General features: G+C 36.7%; 1 protein-coding gene across 1 annotated transcript; it reads right to left on the minus strand.

Moving 5' to 3' along the window:
* Positions 1–1749: 1749 nt before the first annotated feature.
* LOC145679473 (protein CFDP2-like) lies at positions 1750–2310 on the minus strand. The gene has a single exon (XM_081750052.1). It carries the CDS (start codon positions 2308–2310, stop codon positions 1750–1752), a length of 561 nt encoding a protein of 186 aa, XP_081606178.1.
* Between the last annotated feature and the right edge of the window lie 16425 nt (positions 2311–18735).

The following is an 18735-nucleotide window of genomic DNA, read 5'->3' on the forward strand; positions in this document are numbered from 1 at the left end:
AAGGATATCGGACATGTTGTTGGGATGCTGAATCGATTGCAAAACACTTCATATTCATATCTCTTATCATTTTGCTCTGATTAATATTGACAGATGGACGGATTTACGGACGGGCAGAACCGTTTTATAAAACTTCTGACACTTGCTTCGAACTTCCGCATAACATAGTATGAAAGTCTATTACTTGTAGTAACTTTGGAATTTACACTCTTACATTGGTATGGAATCCTCTGTTATTGGGAACAGGAACAATGATACACGCAATCGTAGTCAATTAAGGATGTAAATAGACTGAAGCGCTATACATCTTCACCTTTAGTAGATACAGTACAGTCTTTCTCAATCTTACAGTCCTTGAGGTTTCTTATGCCCACTAATTTGTAAGCAAATGCTATGTTCTGCATGTTATAATGCACCCTAATATATGGGATAAATTAATAAATGAACCGATGATGAATATTAATTTCTAAATTTTAATTTCAACTTATATTTTTTAGTTTTATGTTATGAATGAGTATGATCTTCCTTTGGAACGTGGATTTGGGTTAACAGTTGCGACTTACACAATAATAGTCCCTCAAGAGGCAACTTCCGATATAGCAATAACTTATGAAGTGGCAGACGAAGATGTACGAAGTGTTCCAGTGGAATTAAGAAAATGTAAATTTCCTGATGAAAATCAAGGAATGTGGGCCTTCCCTTATTACAGTTATTCAGCATGCATAACACAATGTAAAGCAGAAAGGAAGATGGAGTTATGTAATTGTACAGACAGACTAATTGGTACAAATCGCGGTAAGTTTCTGTTTCTTGAAAATCTTATGAATTATAACATTATAGTTGCTAGTTAAGCTTGTTTTCCAGTCGTCGGTCTAGTGCGCGTGCAATTATCGTTTCAGTGTGGGAAATAAGGCTAATGGTTGTGTGATCGCTGAACTTCTTTGCTTTCTTTTTCTTTTGTAGTGCAACCATGTAATGCATCTCCAGTGGTCTTTCTCGTTTGCATATCCTTGATGGCTTGTACTAAATCACTTTTCAATATACTAGGTACTTTTTCTTCATCATCCACCTCATATTCTGCTTCGATCGCATTATCTTTAGGGTGGTTCTTCTGGGTATATAGGTCTTTTATACATTCCTCCCAAACTCTAAGAATGCTTTGATTGGTAGTGTGTACATGATCTTTTTGACCTTTGATCTCAAATGTGCGTATACATTTGTTAGCATTTCTTCCTAATTCTTGAGCTTTCTCATACATCAGATAATATTTGCCGCGCCGTTGAAATTCCATTACTTCTACACATATATGTTCCATGTACTTTTCTTTGCCTTTATCGGTCACTCTTCTCAATTCATTATTCAGGCTTCTGTATTCTTTTATGAACGTATTCACCCTTCCGCGTTCTCCCAACTCCTTAATCATCGTTCCAGTTACCATGATTTTCTCGGTGCTGTTTCCATCTCGCCAATGTTATTGTAGAGTGTACCAAGTAGACTCTGTTTAGCTTTCCCCAACTATTTTGTACACTGTCTAACATATCGTCAATCACACAGAATTTTCCTTCAGTCTCTTCTTTCACATCACTGTCAATACTTTTCAGTCGTTAAAAATTCAATTTTGTACTTCTCCTCCTATTTTACTTGTTTGTCTTTAACCCGGTTTCCACTTTCTCTACAAGGAAGTTGTGATCCTAACCGGTATCCGCGCCTGATAATGTTTTTTACGTCTCGTATGCTATTCTTGAAACGTTACTTCACAAGAATGTAATCGATTTGGTAGCGTTTCTTAAATCCTGGACTTTTCCATGTATACAGCTTCGTTTTGTTCTTTTCCTGAACCAATTGTACGTCACCTACATATAATTTTGACATGCATTTGGCCCCATTCGTGTTTTTACCTACTCCAAATGGTCCCACCAACTTATACTCTGCTGCTTTCTTTAAAACGCTGTGAAAGTTTCCCATTATTATATTGTTGACATTACTTGTTACCTTATGGTCTAATATGTCGGTAAACTCATTACACAGTACTTCCACTTCGTTGCCATCGTGGTCCCTAATTGACACATATACTTCGATTACCACAATATCCACTGGTTCTGCACTTAGTTTTACAAACAGCAAGCCGTCACTGCAGTATTCCTGTTTGGTTACACTTCTTGCTGTTTCGTACTTCATTGCTATCGCGACACCATTCTCCGCCCTAACGCCACCTGAATAGAATATTGTGTAATTTTCCGATACTATCTTACCCTTTTGTGGCCATTTCACTTCAATAAAGCTCACTATGTTAACTTTACATTTCTCCATTTCAACCTTTAAATTTTCAAGTTTCTCCAAACGTCGTAATATCCGTACTTTATAGTTCCTAGTTAAGCTAGTTTAAGTACTCTGTATCTAATTTTAAGAGATACGGCTTTATGTTGATTTGTGTTAAATGAATTTCTAATCAATGCAATAGGTATAACAATGTTACTCATAATAATTACTGAATGTATTCTTATTACACAAGTTATTCAAAATTTCTTTTTCATGGATGAGTGTTTTACCAAGTGAAGTTTTTTTGCTTAATCCTATAATATTGTCCAGAATAGCACCACATACTGTGTCTTTTCAGAAGGTGAATTTATAGGTAAGGTCGGAAGATGTTCGGACTATAATTGATTCATTGATGTTGAGTTGATTTTGATTTTATCTTCCATTTAAGCAGCGAGGCTATATGAAACGGGACCTATTGATTAACGTGAAATCCGAACCACAAGATCTACGGCCGAGAATCAAATTGGGGCCTCCCACTCCAAAGTCACTAGTGTTAAGTTTAATAAAACCTTTTTCCTTCATGATCAAGTCAGCAACCAAAATGCTACATATATAAGAATCGCTGCACTTAAAACGAATACAAAATATATAAACCATTACAAGATGAAATGACACTAAAAAGCTAAATTAAATGTAACGAAATATAAAACCATGTGAAAAACAAAGTAGAAGTAGGATATGATAATACAGCGAAAATAATTTTAACACAACATACAGAAAATAAGATCAACTGTATCTGCAATCATATTAACCATAATTTAACACAACATAAAGAAAAGAAAATCAACAGTATCTGCAATAAAACAGAATCAAAAGCTTAGAAAACTTCTTCACGAAAAGGAGTGAGAAGCTGAAAGGAGACACATTTCGGAAGGCATCTAGTGATCAGTACTAAGATGCAAAGTTGTTCAGGAAGTACACAAACTAGTCGTCGGGAAAATACAATACCCACAATAAAGATTGCGATCGCTATTCAATAAGTAGGTAGTACTCAATATATTAGGCAGTAGTATCCAGAATGCAAAAGTAAGAAAGGAGGAATCATATCTGCGAGTAATACTAGATGACAACAGCCAGTTATAAAGAGTAAGTTTCATGTAGTGTACTTAATTTTGGTTTCACTGTTTCGAATTCGCTGCACATTAAAAGCACATCCGTAGGATGAGAAACATGTAAAAACTGTCCTCAAGTAAATTTTCCAAGGTGTTGTACCTGGCAGCAGTGGCAGTAAGCTTGTTTCCTCGCAGATATACACGTCTCATCATTAGGAATTGGAAACGAATTTACTTTTCCTTCTGACCTGAGTTTTTGATTTGCTGGCAGCGATTTTCATTCAATATTGCATTATCTCTCTTTAGCTTTTCCTCAGAACCTGATATTTAAACATTCCCAGATATTTGGATATTTGCAAAATTTCCTGTGAACGTCTGGATTTATTTGATCACCAAATGGGTTTATACAATATAACTCTTTCTAGCGCAGTTCTTTATAAGCAATATACTTTCAAATTTCATGTTTAACAGTTTTCCCTAAAGCTTCCACAATGATTAGTCAACTGGTTATTGCTAAAACCTGTGACATTGTTGCTGATCTGATTTACTAACGCGAGTACTCTTCGATAACGAGGTTCTGGTGGATGAGTGGATATAGTAGTTCGTATCTCATTTTAAATATTACATATTGGCGTATATACACCTATACAGATCACGAACCTGCTTCGTTGCTGAGAAAGAACATAAATACAAATTAATCAACGTCAAATCTTAATTTTTAATTAAAATGAACAACTGAAATAAAATAAACAAAAGTCGTAAATAGTGATAAGATGAAACAATGTAATTACATTGTAATATTTTTATAATTTACAAAATATAAAATGAAAACAGAAAGTTACTTCCATATCAATTGGTAATATGATCTGTTTGAACAGTTGAAAATTTGTGGAGGTTATGTTAAAATCTAAGGTTGGGAAATTAAAATTGTAAAGTCATCTCCGATATAGTACATTGTGATATATTTGTTAATATTCAGTGTTTAGAAGCGTAATGTGTCTAAAGTGTCCATTTCGTTGTTTCAAGTGGTTTATGAAAAGAAAGTCTATTTAAATATTTCATTTGGAACTTTATTACAGTTCGTTCTTTGGCTAGTTCAAAATAAGTTTTGGGAAAATAGCACAATTAACATGATATAAATTAAATCTACATATTGAATTTTAAAGTTTGATTTTAAGAAAATTATAATAAAAATGCTAGCATGGGATAAACCCTTTTGTTTAAATAATACAGACCAGACGTCCAAGTAGAGAATTTGAAAAGAATATGCATAGCCCTACTTTCTAGTCTGACTTTCACTTTTATTTCCTGCACCTGAAATAAGCTTCCAAGCACTTGTATATTCAAGTGCACGTTTTCGACTTTCACATCAGTACATCTACTGCATGGAATGAACATAACATGCTAATTCTTGTAATTTAGTTCTCGCTTATATCTCTTAATCTAAGTTTGCAGAATATTCTTGTTCCCTTGAATTGTGCTTGTATCATAATTTCCAATTTTGTTTAAGTGATAGTAATGTTACATGTTTTCAACAAGTTCGTAAATGCGTTTCTTTAGTATACTGACATCAAGAATTGAAAATGTATTTGACATACAGCAACGAGCTCAATTTTTTATACCGACTTAAAAGAGATATGTTTTTAATGAGTGCGAAGATGGAGAAAAATCAGTGCTTAATGAGATTAAAAAAGGAGTGGTAACAACACTGTCATGGGTAATTCAAACCTCTTCCTCTATGCTCAGAAAAGCTTCTTTCATTCTGCTAATGAGATAATAATATAAATTATTCGTAAATTGACAATACTTATAAAATTGAATATTTAATAAGAGAGAACTTTAATACAATCTAAATCAATCAATAAATAGGTATACGTTTATAAAGTTCACCTAAGTTTATATAAAACATTAGAGCAGACCTGTCTTTTTCTATAAATGCAGTTGATCATAGAATCAAGTGTCCCTTAGGAAGAAAGACAACTTATATTAAAAATTGCACCTGAATTAAATGTTCAGTATAGGTTGACTGTTTCTATTGTTAGTTGCTTTCCAAGAATGTCTTGAGATATTTGAAGATGAATACTAATAGCACCACCTAGTTAAAGATGAGCCTGAATGTCAACATGAAACAGCAGCGAAAAAGAGAAGAATAAAGAAAGATAAATACGTTAACTGAAACTGAGTTTTGTTAACATAATGTACTTACGCTATATTAACTTTCGCTTGAAACCATTTAAAATATCTTCATTACTCATCATATCTTTGTTTCCATTACAGGGTACCAGATTTTGTGCAATGACGCTGGAAACAAATGTGTAAAGCGTATCCAAGGTAATTTATCCTTTAATTACTAGATATTTTAATTATTTTGGAAGTTAATTACTAGATAACTTTGATAGCATCAGTATTATATGTAAAAAGTAATATTACATAATGGAAAGCCATATATATTCATCTATCGGTATTATTGACCTCCTTTAACGGATTTCAGAAGGAACGTACATTATTAGAAGCAGAGCGTTAATGTATTTGATTAAACGTACCGTAGAGTATTATTATTTATCTCGTAGCGTAGTTGTGAACGTTAGCCACTTCAGGATTTTTCTAGAAACTTACGTACAATCAGCAACATTGGGCTGGTGTTTCATCTTTCCTATTCTGCTAATACTGGTATTGTGAAGAAGTTAGTGTAAGGAGACTCGAACTGTTTAATTCTATTTCCTATTTCCTAATTGAGGAGAAATATACAGTTGAATTCCATATATACTTTCTTCCATTAGCTTTGCTGTCATTATGAAAGGAAAATAAAATTACAATGAAGAATCACAAACAAATCAAATTGAAAAGCAATGAATAATGTGAAATAAAAAGAACTGTAAATAGTATGGAGTAATACAGCTGTGATAAATGGAATATTATATCATAAGAGGGTACGAAATAAAATGATTGTACCTTACAACTTTGTTGCAAATTCATATTATGACAAAATCGCGTAGTTGCTCATGCCCCTTCACAACTTAAGTTGCCACGGCAATTTTTCGTTATAGCGCAGAAATTCATGAATTGACGTTGCAGATTTTAACCATGAAGTTACTTTGGAGTCTGTTTCGTCATAGCATCGTTGCATTTTCTTTCTATGATATATTGACGTAAGGTTAGCATTGTTTTTGGGTAGAATGTGTTTTGAGGAGAAAGACTCAAATTGATTGATTTCAAAGACTCCAGAAGGAAGGATTGAAGGTCTGTAGAGGAAGGATTAACTTCATTTTAATACTTATGTTTTCGCATTGTATTTTCTCCCTCAAAATTGTAACTTTCCAAATTGTTCCTTTTTTGAATATGTATGTGCCATTTGGCAACTTAAGTTGCCGGCCTAAAAAAAACAAGAAAAAAATAAATATTTTTCAAAAATATTCTAATTTCTATTTTAGAGTACTATTAAGACATAATAGGCGAAAAGAAACTTCTCAAAATACCACTGGGGAATTTTGGGCACTAATGGGTTAACACTACAATTAAAATTTACTACATTTTGTAATGAATAGATATTGCAAAGTGTTCAATGCCTTAGGAGATCCTTCAATTGCGTATAATATTCTGAGTCTTAAACAAGAACGCTTAATGTTTTGACCCCTACTCCGCCCGCGAGGTGTCATTTTTACACCGTTTACTTTTGTATAAGAAGCTAAATTTAAAATATATTTAATGATGTTCGAATATACTTTCCTAATAAATATATTTACAAAACAAAATTTTAGTCAATATACATTTTGTAAAAAGTTTTAAGTCCCAAAATGTTGATAATACTACCTACATGGGAGTCAATGTTCTTACAGTATTTTATAGTAACATCTTACTAAATAAACTAGTTTTACACATATTTCAATTTACTTTGCTACAGAGAAACGTAAATGGAAAAATAACACAAGAAAATTTTTGCAACTTTGACTAGTTAATTTTCGTCGCAATTGGTGCAAATATAGCGAACCCGATTATCACACTTCCCCCTTCAGTTTCAAGCAGGTAGAGCACCTTTTGGTCGTGAGATTTCCCTTTCATGTTCTGATTTGACATTTCATCAGTTTCCTAGTATCCTCTGACACCGAATTAGCCGCAACCACTGCTACATTCTTGAGACATCTGGGACTCCATGCTTCCTCGTCTCTGCATAAGGTTGTCCCAGTTTTTCGGCCAAAGACTGAATAAACTTTCTTCGGGATATATTCTTCCCTAGATTCTTCCTACGGATTATTATCAATCTAAGCATTGATGGCTGCAAAGTCCGAGAACATTGTAGAAACTGTGGACAGGTCATCGTCGAGACCCTGCCTTGACCGAATACTTTATGGACATCTGGTCAAAAATAACAACCCCTTATTTAGTAGTGTTGTAGAAAGAAACACTTTCTGGAGTTTTCTTGTTATTGCTGCTAATTTGGACGCCATCAGAATGAAGAGAGGAGAGGAACAGGACGTTCTTTCATTTCTTGCAATAGTAAATAGTATGAGTTATTCCCTTGTGATGGTACATTGTCGAATTATAGCGTGACTGTTGAGACGATCTAATGGTGTCTGGTATTTCTCTTCGCACCTTATTGAAGGTACCAACAGTGCTTATTATCTTCTCCTGGAGTTGCTTTGCAAGTTTCAGGAAGATGATAAAGTTGTCGCAGGTTAAGTTACGTCTAGTGTTGAAGATGGGTTCTACTAATTTAATAAGAACATACCCTGCCACCGTTGGTTTTGTGATCTCTGTTCATCCTTACCTAATTATGGAGATGCGTTTACTATGTTTTTCTCGATGCGACATTGCGTTGGAAATTTATTCAGTGAAACCTCATAATTCTGATGTCCAAAAAATATAACCTTCATTATTTGACGTAACGAGACTAAAATACTTACAAAGCACTCTGGTCACGTGTCATACCAAAAGTCTAAAGCAATTAGCACAGGCAGACCTCCATCAACCTCTGGAGTTCAAACTAGCTCACAACATTAAATTTCATCACAGATACCAAACGAAAGTTTTTTTTTTTGCTAGTCGTGGACGACTAGCTCACGCCAAAAGGGTACCGCCCTTTATATCGGGAAGTGAAGTAAAGGAATGATGGGGATTGGAAAATTGTGGATGGGTACTGGTAGATTTATTAAACTTTATTTCAACATTTTATTTTACATCATCATAAATATATTGGAACATTTTCAGATCAACAGACTAGTATATCATATAGTATGAGAAGGGTTGGACATTATGGCCGTTAACCATAATCATAGTTGAAGGTGGATGGGAATGAATGGTAATGAGGTGCACAAGACGTCACAGCAACGGGTTTTGTTAGCAAGACAGATGTGTGTTATCTTCTGATCCGGAGGCAACTCCGGATCTGATGGACACAGGGGAAGCCCAGTTAAACAAGAGGACTACTGTGCATAAGATGGAATAATGCAAGGTGATGCCGTGTCGGTGATGTAGTCTGTGATGAAAAGATGGTCAGGACTGTCAGGTGGTAAGGAGAAGTGGTACAAGGTAAATAGGAGCGAAAGAGGGGTATGACGGAGAAGGACATCGGTCGGGTGTAAAGCAAAGTGATGCATCGTGTCTAGGAGGAGGGGATGATGAGTTTGAAAGCGAGTTGAAATGTAGCGGAGGCGTAGGGTTTCAAGGTGATAGAGTATGTGGGGAAATGGGGTGCGATCATAGAGTTCATGAGTTGGGCTGGGAAGGCGGATACGGAAAGCTAAACGGAGAGCGTGCCGTTCAAGAATTTGAAGTCTGGTATAAAATGAGGGAGCTGCAGCTATCCAGGCTGTAAAACCGAAGGTGAAAACTGGGAGGAGAAAAACTTTGTAGGTGGTTAATAGGGTATGGGTGTTCAATCCCCAGGTAGTACCAGTGATATGGCGTAAAAGGTTGAGGCGATTATAGGCTTTGGCGCAGATGGACTTGAGATGAGCAGTCCATTTAAGATGTCTGTCAAAAACTATACCGAGATAAGTGACGGTGTTTTGAGGCTGAAGAGGAACGGTGTCGACATGAACATGGAAGTTAGCAGGGTTGCGATACACGCGAGAGCGTTTGTTTGGAGGAAGAAAGATAATGGTTTGTGTTTTAGCAGCATTTAGGGTCAGTCGCCAGCGATTGGACCATGAGAGAAATTAGTCAATAGCAATCTGCAGAGTTCGATTTATCTCTTGGATAGTGTTGGCTATGGCGAGAAAGGCTGTGTCATCTGCAAATTGATATAAACTGATATTTCTAGGCAGAATAGGAAAGTCGGCCACATATAACAGATATAATAACGGAGATAGTGAGGAACCTTGAGGAACACCAGAATGGAGAAATACAGGGTGCGAGAGGTGATTGTTGATAGATATATAACTAAGGCGGCAAGAAAGAAAGTGGAAGATGAAACGGATGTAACACAGAAGAAGGCGGTAAGAGAAGAGTTTGTACACAAGACCAAGATGCCACACCTTATCAAAAGCTTTTTCCAAATCGAATAAGACAAAGCAGGAAGGTTTGGATGTGTTGAACTGCATTGTGATATAGGTGGTAAGGCGCATAAGCTGATCATTGATACTATAAGAAGGTCGAAAGCCTGCTTGTTGAAGAGGAAGAAGATTATGAGCGGTAAGATGACGATGTAGACGTGTGACAAGGATGCGTTCCAGAATTTTGCTGAATACAAGAGTGAGCTGAATAGGCCGGTAAGAAGAGACATCATGTGGAGGTTTGTTTGGTTTGGGAAACATTAGAGTGATCGATGATTTCCACTGAGTCGGAATGTAGGCCGTACGCAAGATGTGTAAATAACTGAAAGTAAATGGAGAAGAATATAGGGAGCCTCTTTGATATGTCGATAAGAAATACGATCAGCGCCTGGAGCCGACTGACGTTTTCTGGCGACTGTACTACGGATATCTTCGACCATAATAGGGGCAGTAAGATAATTATTTGCAGGTAAATGGTGGTTGGAGTTGGGTTGGAGATCGGGTGAAGAAAGATTGAGATTTTCTGCTGGATGACGGCGTATTGATCGGTCAGGTGTAAGAGGAGTGAAAATGCCTTGAAGATAATCAGCAAAGGCGTTTGCTTTAGCAATATCGTCAGCGAGAGCTTCGTCTCCAGCTAAGAGAGGGTACGGTGTACGAGATGATCGGCCAGTGAGTTGGTGGAATCGCTTCCAGTACCTGGTAGGATGGGTGATGGTGGAAAGATTATTGCAGCTAGTAATCCAACGACGACGTTTATATGCTACGAGGTAGTTGTGAACAGTGCGTTGATACTGACGGTGGAGACGGAGGGACTCAAGATTACCAGTGTGAGTGAAGTCGCGATAATGTGCCCGGGAACGTTTGATAAGTGTAAGATACTGAGGAGGAAGAGCTGGTTTATAAGCATGTGCGGTGCGATGTGGAATATTTTGGGCAGAGGCAGTATGGATGGAAGTTGTAATAGTATCTAATGCGATATAAAGGTCATCTTCTGTTTCGGGATCCGGGACATTTTCTAATTGATTTTGAAGTGAGGTGCGGTAACCGTTCCAGTTTGCTTTGTCAAACAGAAGATAAGAGCGTGGGGGTGGAGGTGTAGTGCGAGAAGCAGAACGTGGGGTTGTAATGGTCAGAAGGATTGGCACATGGTCACTGCCGAGAGGATCCAGGACATCTAGGTTGCACCGAGTCTGGAGGTTGAGAGAAGTGATAACAACATCTGGTGTGGTATTACTGCAAGGTCTTGTAGGCTTAGGTATCGGAAGAAAGTGGCCTGAAGTATGCGTTAGAAGGTAATTGCGGAAATCCTGTTGCTGGCGAGGAGTGCGACTGTGAAAATTCAGATCCGCTAGAATGATGTAGGTACGATAGTTATCAGAAATGTACTGAATAAACGGATATGGAAGAGGATGTCCAGGACGGATGTAGATGGTCGCAACAGTGATGTTGAGCTGTTTGAAATATAAAGTAGTAACTAGATGTTCGGGGAGTGGAGTTATGGGAAGAGTAGTGCGGCTAAAAGGAAAAGATGGTGAAAATCCTATGGCGACCCCACTACTTGCCCTCCTCGCTGGTATCAAGTTATCGTGCCGAAGCATAGTATAATTTGGCAGCTGTACGTGGGTGTGGGCCTTAAGATGGGTCTCGTTCAAAACGAAACACGCAACATGTTTTTCAAAGAGGAGCTGTTCAAATAAGATTTTATGTTGAGATAAAGAACGAATGTTCAAAAAGAGAAAAGTAATGTCCATAATGATGTGAAGAAACCAGATGTTGTCGGAGAGAGTCTTAAACTTCTGTTTGCAACGGATCTGAATGAAAGTAAACAGTTTGGCCAGAGTAAGTAGCTGTAAAGTTGATGTTAAGTATGGCTTTGGCAGTTTGTTGGATTTGGCAAAGAATATGGTTGCGAAGTAGCGGATGAATGTTTTGTAGAGTAACAGTAAGAAAAGACAAGAATTGGGTGATTGTAATTGGTTGACAGATATCTTGAGGAACAGAAGCTGATTGAGTGATATGAGGTTTTAATGGTACCGTTAATTCGGGCTTGAATGGATCCGCAGTGGGTTTAGCCTTGCATTTGTAACTGTAAGTAGGATGTCCAGTTTCATTACAGGTGGAACATTTAGGAGTTTCTTCCAGGTTAGAACAATTGCGGGTGCTATGAGGGCCAGTGCAGAATCCACATTTGAGTTGGTTTGGACATGCGCCGGTCGGATGATTGTTATATACTTGGCACTTTTCACACCGCATAGGAAGTGGAGCAGGAGAACGAGAAGGCTCGACACGATGACGTTTGCGGTAAATGAAGGCGCCATTTGAGAGAAGAGAGTCTATGGTGTCGTGAGAATTGGTTAAAACACGGACCATGTAGGTGTTTCCTTGTGCGTTTTTGATACGGATACATTTAATGATAGAATGTCCATCAAGCTGGAGTTCCTGACTGATTTCTTCATCTGTAAAGGAAGGATCAACACCTCGGATGACAACTGACAAAGCAGGTTGTTTGCGTGGTGGCGGTGGTTGCTTGGCTGATGGAGTGTTGAGTTTAGAGATAGAAGCGTTTTTACCAAAGATTTCAAAGGAATAAGTATTGCGGAGGGTGAATGCAAATTGGTCGTCTGGCGTTTTAATTATTATGCCTTTCTGGGTGTAGATGATTTGTGCTATGTTCGTGCGAGGTATGTATTTGACAATGCGATGATACAACTTCTTGAGATCCAGATACTGAGGATCATAGTTGGTAAGAAGAAATGTAGAAATGGCTGGTTTAACAGAAGTAAAAGAAGTTTGAGCGTCCATGTGATGAGATGAATCAGATGCAGTAGATGGCGTTTTGGTTTAGGTGACTGAGGATGATTCGGATGAACTTCATTACGTGTTGTGCGTTTAGAGCTCTCCCTTCGCTTGTCGGCAGATGCAGACGGAGCGGAGGGGCCCAAGGAAAGATTAGAAGCGTGAGGCCCAGTAGCCATGATGATGAGCACACAAAACAACTAATGAGGTATGGTAAGCAGGTAGAAGCCACCCATTCGGATAGTGGCTTAGGTGAGGAAATGCCCCAGTCTATACGTGTCGCAACGAGCTACCCTTGGCTGAGATAAGTCTGATAGCTGTTGCTCAGCGAATATCTGGCGAGCAAGTCCCAGGATCGAGGACAGGAGTACAAAAAACAGCCGTGCTGACGTTTGGTACGTCACAGCTGATGATGTCGATATTTCTATCGACCTGAGAGATCCAAACGAAAGCTAAACTTTTTTTTTTAAGCTAGAGTGTCAATTTTCACCTTTGGGCGTTTTCAGCAAATCTGATCCTACTTTCGCTAATACATAAGTTATATGGGCACAAACTCCTTTCCATGATTAAACTATTATTTTGGAAAAAGTCAAACAGTTTCAAACCTCTAGCCAGAGAAATAAATATTTTATTCAGGGTTTTACAACGATAAGTATCAAAATGACTCCTAAGGGCGTTCTAATATTAAGACGAAAGCGTTCTTGATTTAATTTATGTAAGTCCAAATATTATGAAATCATACTTCCAATGATAAATACAGTCTTATTTTAGACATTCCAACATCAGAAATATGTCAGTTCCACATAATATATATTAATATATGTTTCAGATTTTACTTTCAGCTTACGTTTAAGAATTTTGTCCTCAGTAATATTATTATATCATTTATTTTTAGGATACTTAGGTTAAATGAATTAAACAATAGCGAGTTAATTTTTGATGATACTAATCTGAATTCTTGACTTGCTTTTCTAGATCAACTGGAACCAGTTAATACGTTTCAACCTAAAGAATATGGATTGAATTGTATGTGCTACTTATCATGCATACAGATAGATGGTGTAGGAACATACGTTCACAGGTATATACGGCATATGTTACTAGTAAATATATATTATGTATGCACATATAAAATAGTTACTGTGTTTGAGACTTTACAGCGCACTTTTCTATAGTCAATTAGTGTATTTCTACAAATTTCCTTTGATCACACCTATTTCGCATAAAATTTTAAGCATGTAATCTCTGCAGTTCTTGATTGAGTTAGTAACAATGTAATGAAATTAAGCACTATATATCATATGTCTTATCCTCATAGTCCTCTGAACACATCTAATTATTCCACGTGTTCTCAAGATATTATGCCGGATTTTTCTAATGTAATGACCTCACCTAAATTCCATACTTTCACCTAGACATCTTGTTTGATGTTATAAACTAGACCGCTAAAGTACAAACAAAGCAAACAAAATGTATACGGGTAGTATCAGAAGATATTATACAAAACCATTAAGCTCTAACTCTATTCGAGACCAGTATTTGAATAATTTGTCTGAAGTTCTTTTCTTTAACAACGGATATTGACGCAAAGCAATAGTCACATAAAAAGAAAATATCAATTAAACTACATTAGCTACTTCCTTATGTTCAAACGTACATTACAAACGTACATTCCAAAGTGTTACATAATACCAAGGATTATATTCAAAATGGCTAGAAGAATACCATAGTTTTTTTATCTATTTAAGTACCTGGAGGCTAAAATACAGCAATCCAGTGAGCTTTGTGCTTGTTGCTATTCTTGAGGTTAGAGTTCTCGTTATATATCATCAATATATAAAAAATCATCATCGCGAATTTGCAAATTTGTAAAAGATCATGGGCTCAAATACAATGGTGTATTCGAAGGTTCCAGGACTGAATCTGTAGAATGAGAGTTTCATGCCTTTGCAGTTAAATTCCTCCATCACATTCAAAGCACTTCTCTTTTGCATTAATGCATTGGTTCCAGTGTTTCTGCTATGCTTATAAGCATTTCTGGAAGTCCCTTTTTGGAATAGTGTCAAATACCCGCTGCAATTTTTCTTGAATTTATGGAATGGTGTGCAATTCATCCAACGTTTCAGCTTTGGGAAAAGCAAACTAACAAGGGGTCAGGTCAGGTGGGTATGTGGTGTTGAGAACGATTGCCATGTCTTTAGTAGCCAAAAGACTGCACCACTTTAAAGGACCGGTGTGCATTTGCATTGTCGTGGTGGAGAATAAGGTTACTCTTATGTCATTTCTTTGGCCTTTTGCGAAGCACATTTTCTCGGAACCTTCTCAGGACATGAGAAAACAAGTCTCCATTGACCGTGCTTCAATGTGAGACATTTTCCTGATGTAAGATCAACTCTTAGTCAGAGAAACAAACGAGCATCATCTTGAGTTTGATTCCTTCCATGCCTGCTTTTTTGGGTCTTGGAGACCCAAGATTTTTCAATTGAGAAAACTGCAGTTTAATTCCTTTATCGTAAGCATCACAGATGCTTTCATCGCCTGTAATGACGTTGACAAGGTCGTGGAATCGTTTTTCACAGTTTCCCTCAGTTCCTCATAGATTTGTACTCGACAGTCTCTTTGATCCTGGGTCAACACTGTAGGCACGAACTTTGCTGCAATGCGATGCTTGTTCAACTGTAAAGTGAGAATTTACTGACATGTTCCATACACAATTCCAACCTCTGCACAGATATCGTGTATGGTAAGTCGACGATTCTTGTTCGTAGCCGCCTTCATTTCTTCCACTTTTGATGGGGTTGTTGCCGGGCACAGTCTACCCGATCGATCATCATCAGCACTCATTGAAGCACCATACCCTACATACCCACTACGACCCACCGACACATTTAAAAAGACAAATTAGACGAAAGGAGACGAGATAACAATTTGCATCGTTTCGGAAACATGAGATGACACGTGGATAGCCACGAGACGAGACACAGGCTTCGTCTCGCATCGCTAAAATGCATCAATTTAACATGAGGAGAAGAAACAAGCAATCATGTTGTGTCTAGTGCATAATAATAATATATTTTCTACAGTTCTGTTTTCATTTCATTATGAAATTATTTCTCGACGTCCGACATGGGATCATGTTTCATTTACCGTCACGCTGATAATGCTGGCAATTATGACTTTGATGTTTTATAGTTGTTTGTATTCCGCATTCTCATTATGTAAGCGTCTATTTGTCAACTCGTTGATTTGAATGGAAGCACTTAACTCTCAGTTCCGGGAACATCTCTCTCTTTCTTTCTCTCTCTTTCCGTTTCAGAGGTGATAATAGACAAAAGGGCAAAATTGCATAGAAATTTTACGGCATTTCTGGCAAGATGGTCTCTGCAATAGGCGCATTTCTGAAGAAATTTTCCTATCGTAGGGACTCACATGTGCGAAATTCGAGAAAATTTGCAATTTTTGAGATTACCACCCTCTGATACATACCGCTGATTAAATATACCTGTTTCCCCGTTTTCATTGTTTCACTTCTCTAATAAATATCACCCAAATTTTTAACTCTTTTTCACTTAACGTATTAAACGGATAATACGCTCTCTTTTACTACCTCGCATGTGTTCTATGCATTATTTTTTAAAAGAACTAAAAATAATATATACACTTTTTGAAGCAACTCGAACCGCCGTCCTTTGGATTTATAATCTAGCTCCTTAACCACTACACAAAGATCATTGCTTGGTAAACGTTTAGTTGTTCGAATATATGATGGCATTTGTATTTGTGTTCCGAATTCGACAATTTCTACTTTCTTTTTCTCCGCTTTCTTTGTATTGATTTAATTTTCATATTCTAGATGATTAAAGCTCAGGAATATAGGGGATAAAACGCTAGATTTATAATATAAAGGAAGTAGGTTCGAATCCACGACAAGTAGAATGATTTTTTAATAATGCATACAGCACCTTAGAGGTGGTAAAAGAGAGCGTATTACCCGTTTGAGATGTCAAGTGAAAACTTGGTAAAAATTTCCACTGCCATTAATTAGAGAAGTGATACAATGAAAATGAGGAAGCAAGTATATCTAATCAAGGGTATGAATCAGAGGGCGGTGATCGATGAAACGGAATTTCACACATGTGAGTCTCTACAATAGGCAAACTTCTTCAGAAATGTGACTATTACAGAGACCATCATATTCCACCGATTTCGCTAGTAAAAGTAAGTTTAACAATAACAAATGGTGTAGTGTTTTTTTCCTTAGAACGATAAATTAAAAAGTGCATACTGCAGATGAACGAAGTATTTCGAATGTCCTAGTAATTTTCTTGCCCTTTCCAAATTAATATGCGTAAATCGTCTGGATCATGATACAAGTATTTTCGTCCACTTTCTTAAGGTTTGCTCATTTAGTATGAGAAGTCACTCTTTGATTCTTCACGATTGCTTTGAAAATAAAACAACCTAAAAAGGATTTGAAGCTATATTGATTAGCTGTATTACTCACAAGTCCAGCACTTCACCCCTACATTATCTTCTCATGCAACATCATAAGCTAAATATTGCAAACTTCAGCCCTGATGTTTTGAACGAACTGGTAATGTTCCTCTAATGATATTTCCACCAAAATGCTTGCCGAAGTTAATCTATTCGATGATCTAGAGACAAATTTGTGCCCATTAATAAACTAAATAACATACAATGGAGTAAAATTACAGAAATCATATCGTATTATAGAGTAATTTGGTCGTGCAAGTTCAATTGTATAATAATAATATTAATAATAATAATAATAATAATAATAATAATAATAATAATAATAATAATAATAATTATTATTATTATTATTATTATTATTATTATTATTATTATTATTATTATTATTATTATTATTATTATTATTTGCGGTCGTTCCTTTCATGGTAACAATTTCACACCAAGCTGTCATTGAGTCGTACGGGTCCATCACGAAAGATGGCTTTTATTCCTTCAATTGATTGTGGAATGAATTTCCTCAGCACCCAAAACCGATTGTGCTTAATCTGGTATGGAGTTGTGGATTAAGTAAGTATTCGAGTCGAAGATTTCTGAGCAATCTGGTTTGAAATTCGATTCGAAGATTTCTGATGGTTTATTATACAATACAATACAATATAATTCTATTATTATACAATTATTTTTTTATTATTATTTTTCATCGGTCCTGCGCGGAAAGTAAGAATTAAATCAATCATATGTGTAGTAAAGATAACGAAATAAGCCTAAACTGAATAAGACATTGAAGTGGGTTACAAGCTGGGAATAAGAATATTGTATGGTGTAAATAAAGGACTACACCGAAAGAGAAATACAGAAACAGCAGGTAAACGAGAAAAAAGAGTAGAAATTGTTGAAGTGGAAACATAAAATACAAATACGAATAGGGATGAGCACGAGTCTAGCCAAAATTGAGATGAGTTCCGAGCCAAGTCGCTGTTTTCGAGGTCGAGTTTTCAGTTGAGTCGAGATTGATAATGGCTCGCTCGCTCGTTAAGCACGTTTTAACTCGTTTTGAAATAATGGCTTGATTAAACTGGAAAGCGAAAGCCAAGAGAAATTTAAGCAGTAATGTGGAATAATTTTAGTGTTGCTCACGACAGGGGTGCATCTAGTCTCGTAATTTTAGTGCATCTCGTGGGGCAATTTTAGTATATCTCGTCTCGTCTAGATAACTAGAGGACAAGAGGTTTTTTTTATTATTACGAGACAGCCTCAAATGTCGTAATCACCAATATAAGAATTTAGTGTAGTTCTTAAAGTCAAGGCTGAGATCTGCACTGTCGAATTCTTGAGCCCAAGCAGAAGACCAACCCTGGGAGTGATATCAACCGTATTACTTAAATGGACATACACTATTTCGGCAATCGAGACAAGACGGGAAATGTTTACGATAATTTTCGTCTCGTCTCGATTCTCATCTCCAAAGCGGGACGAAAATTTTGAGTTAGCCTTTTCCCGTCTCGAATGTAAAATGTTAATTCTCTGTTATTTTTTTGTTTTAGAAACGAGATGAGAAATTCCGTTAACATTAAACCAAA

This window comes from Thermobia domestica, chromosome 2, assembly GCF_964235325.1.
Source record: "Thermobia domestica chromosome 2, izTheDome1.hap1.1, whole genome shotgun sequence".
Lineage (NCBI taxonomy): Eukaryota > Metazoa > Arthropoda > Insecta > Zygentoma > Lepismatidae > Thermobia > Thermobia domestica.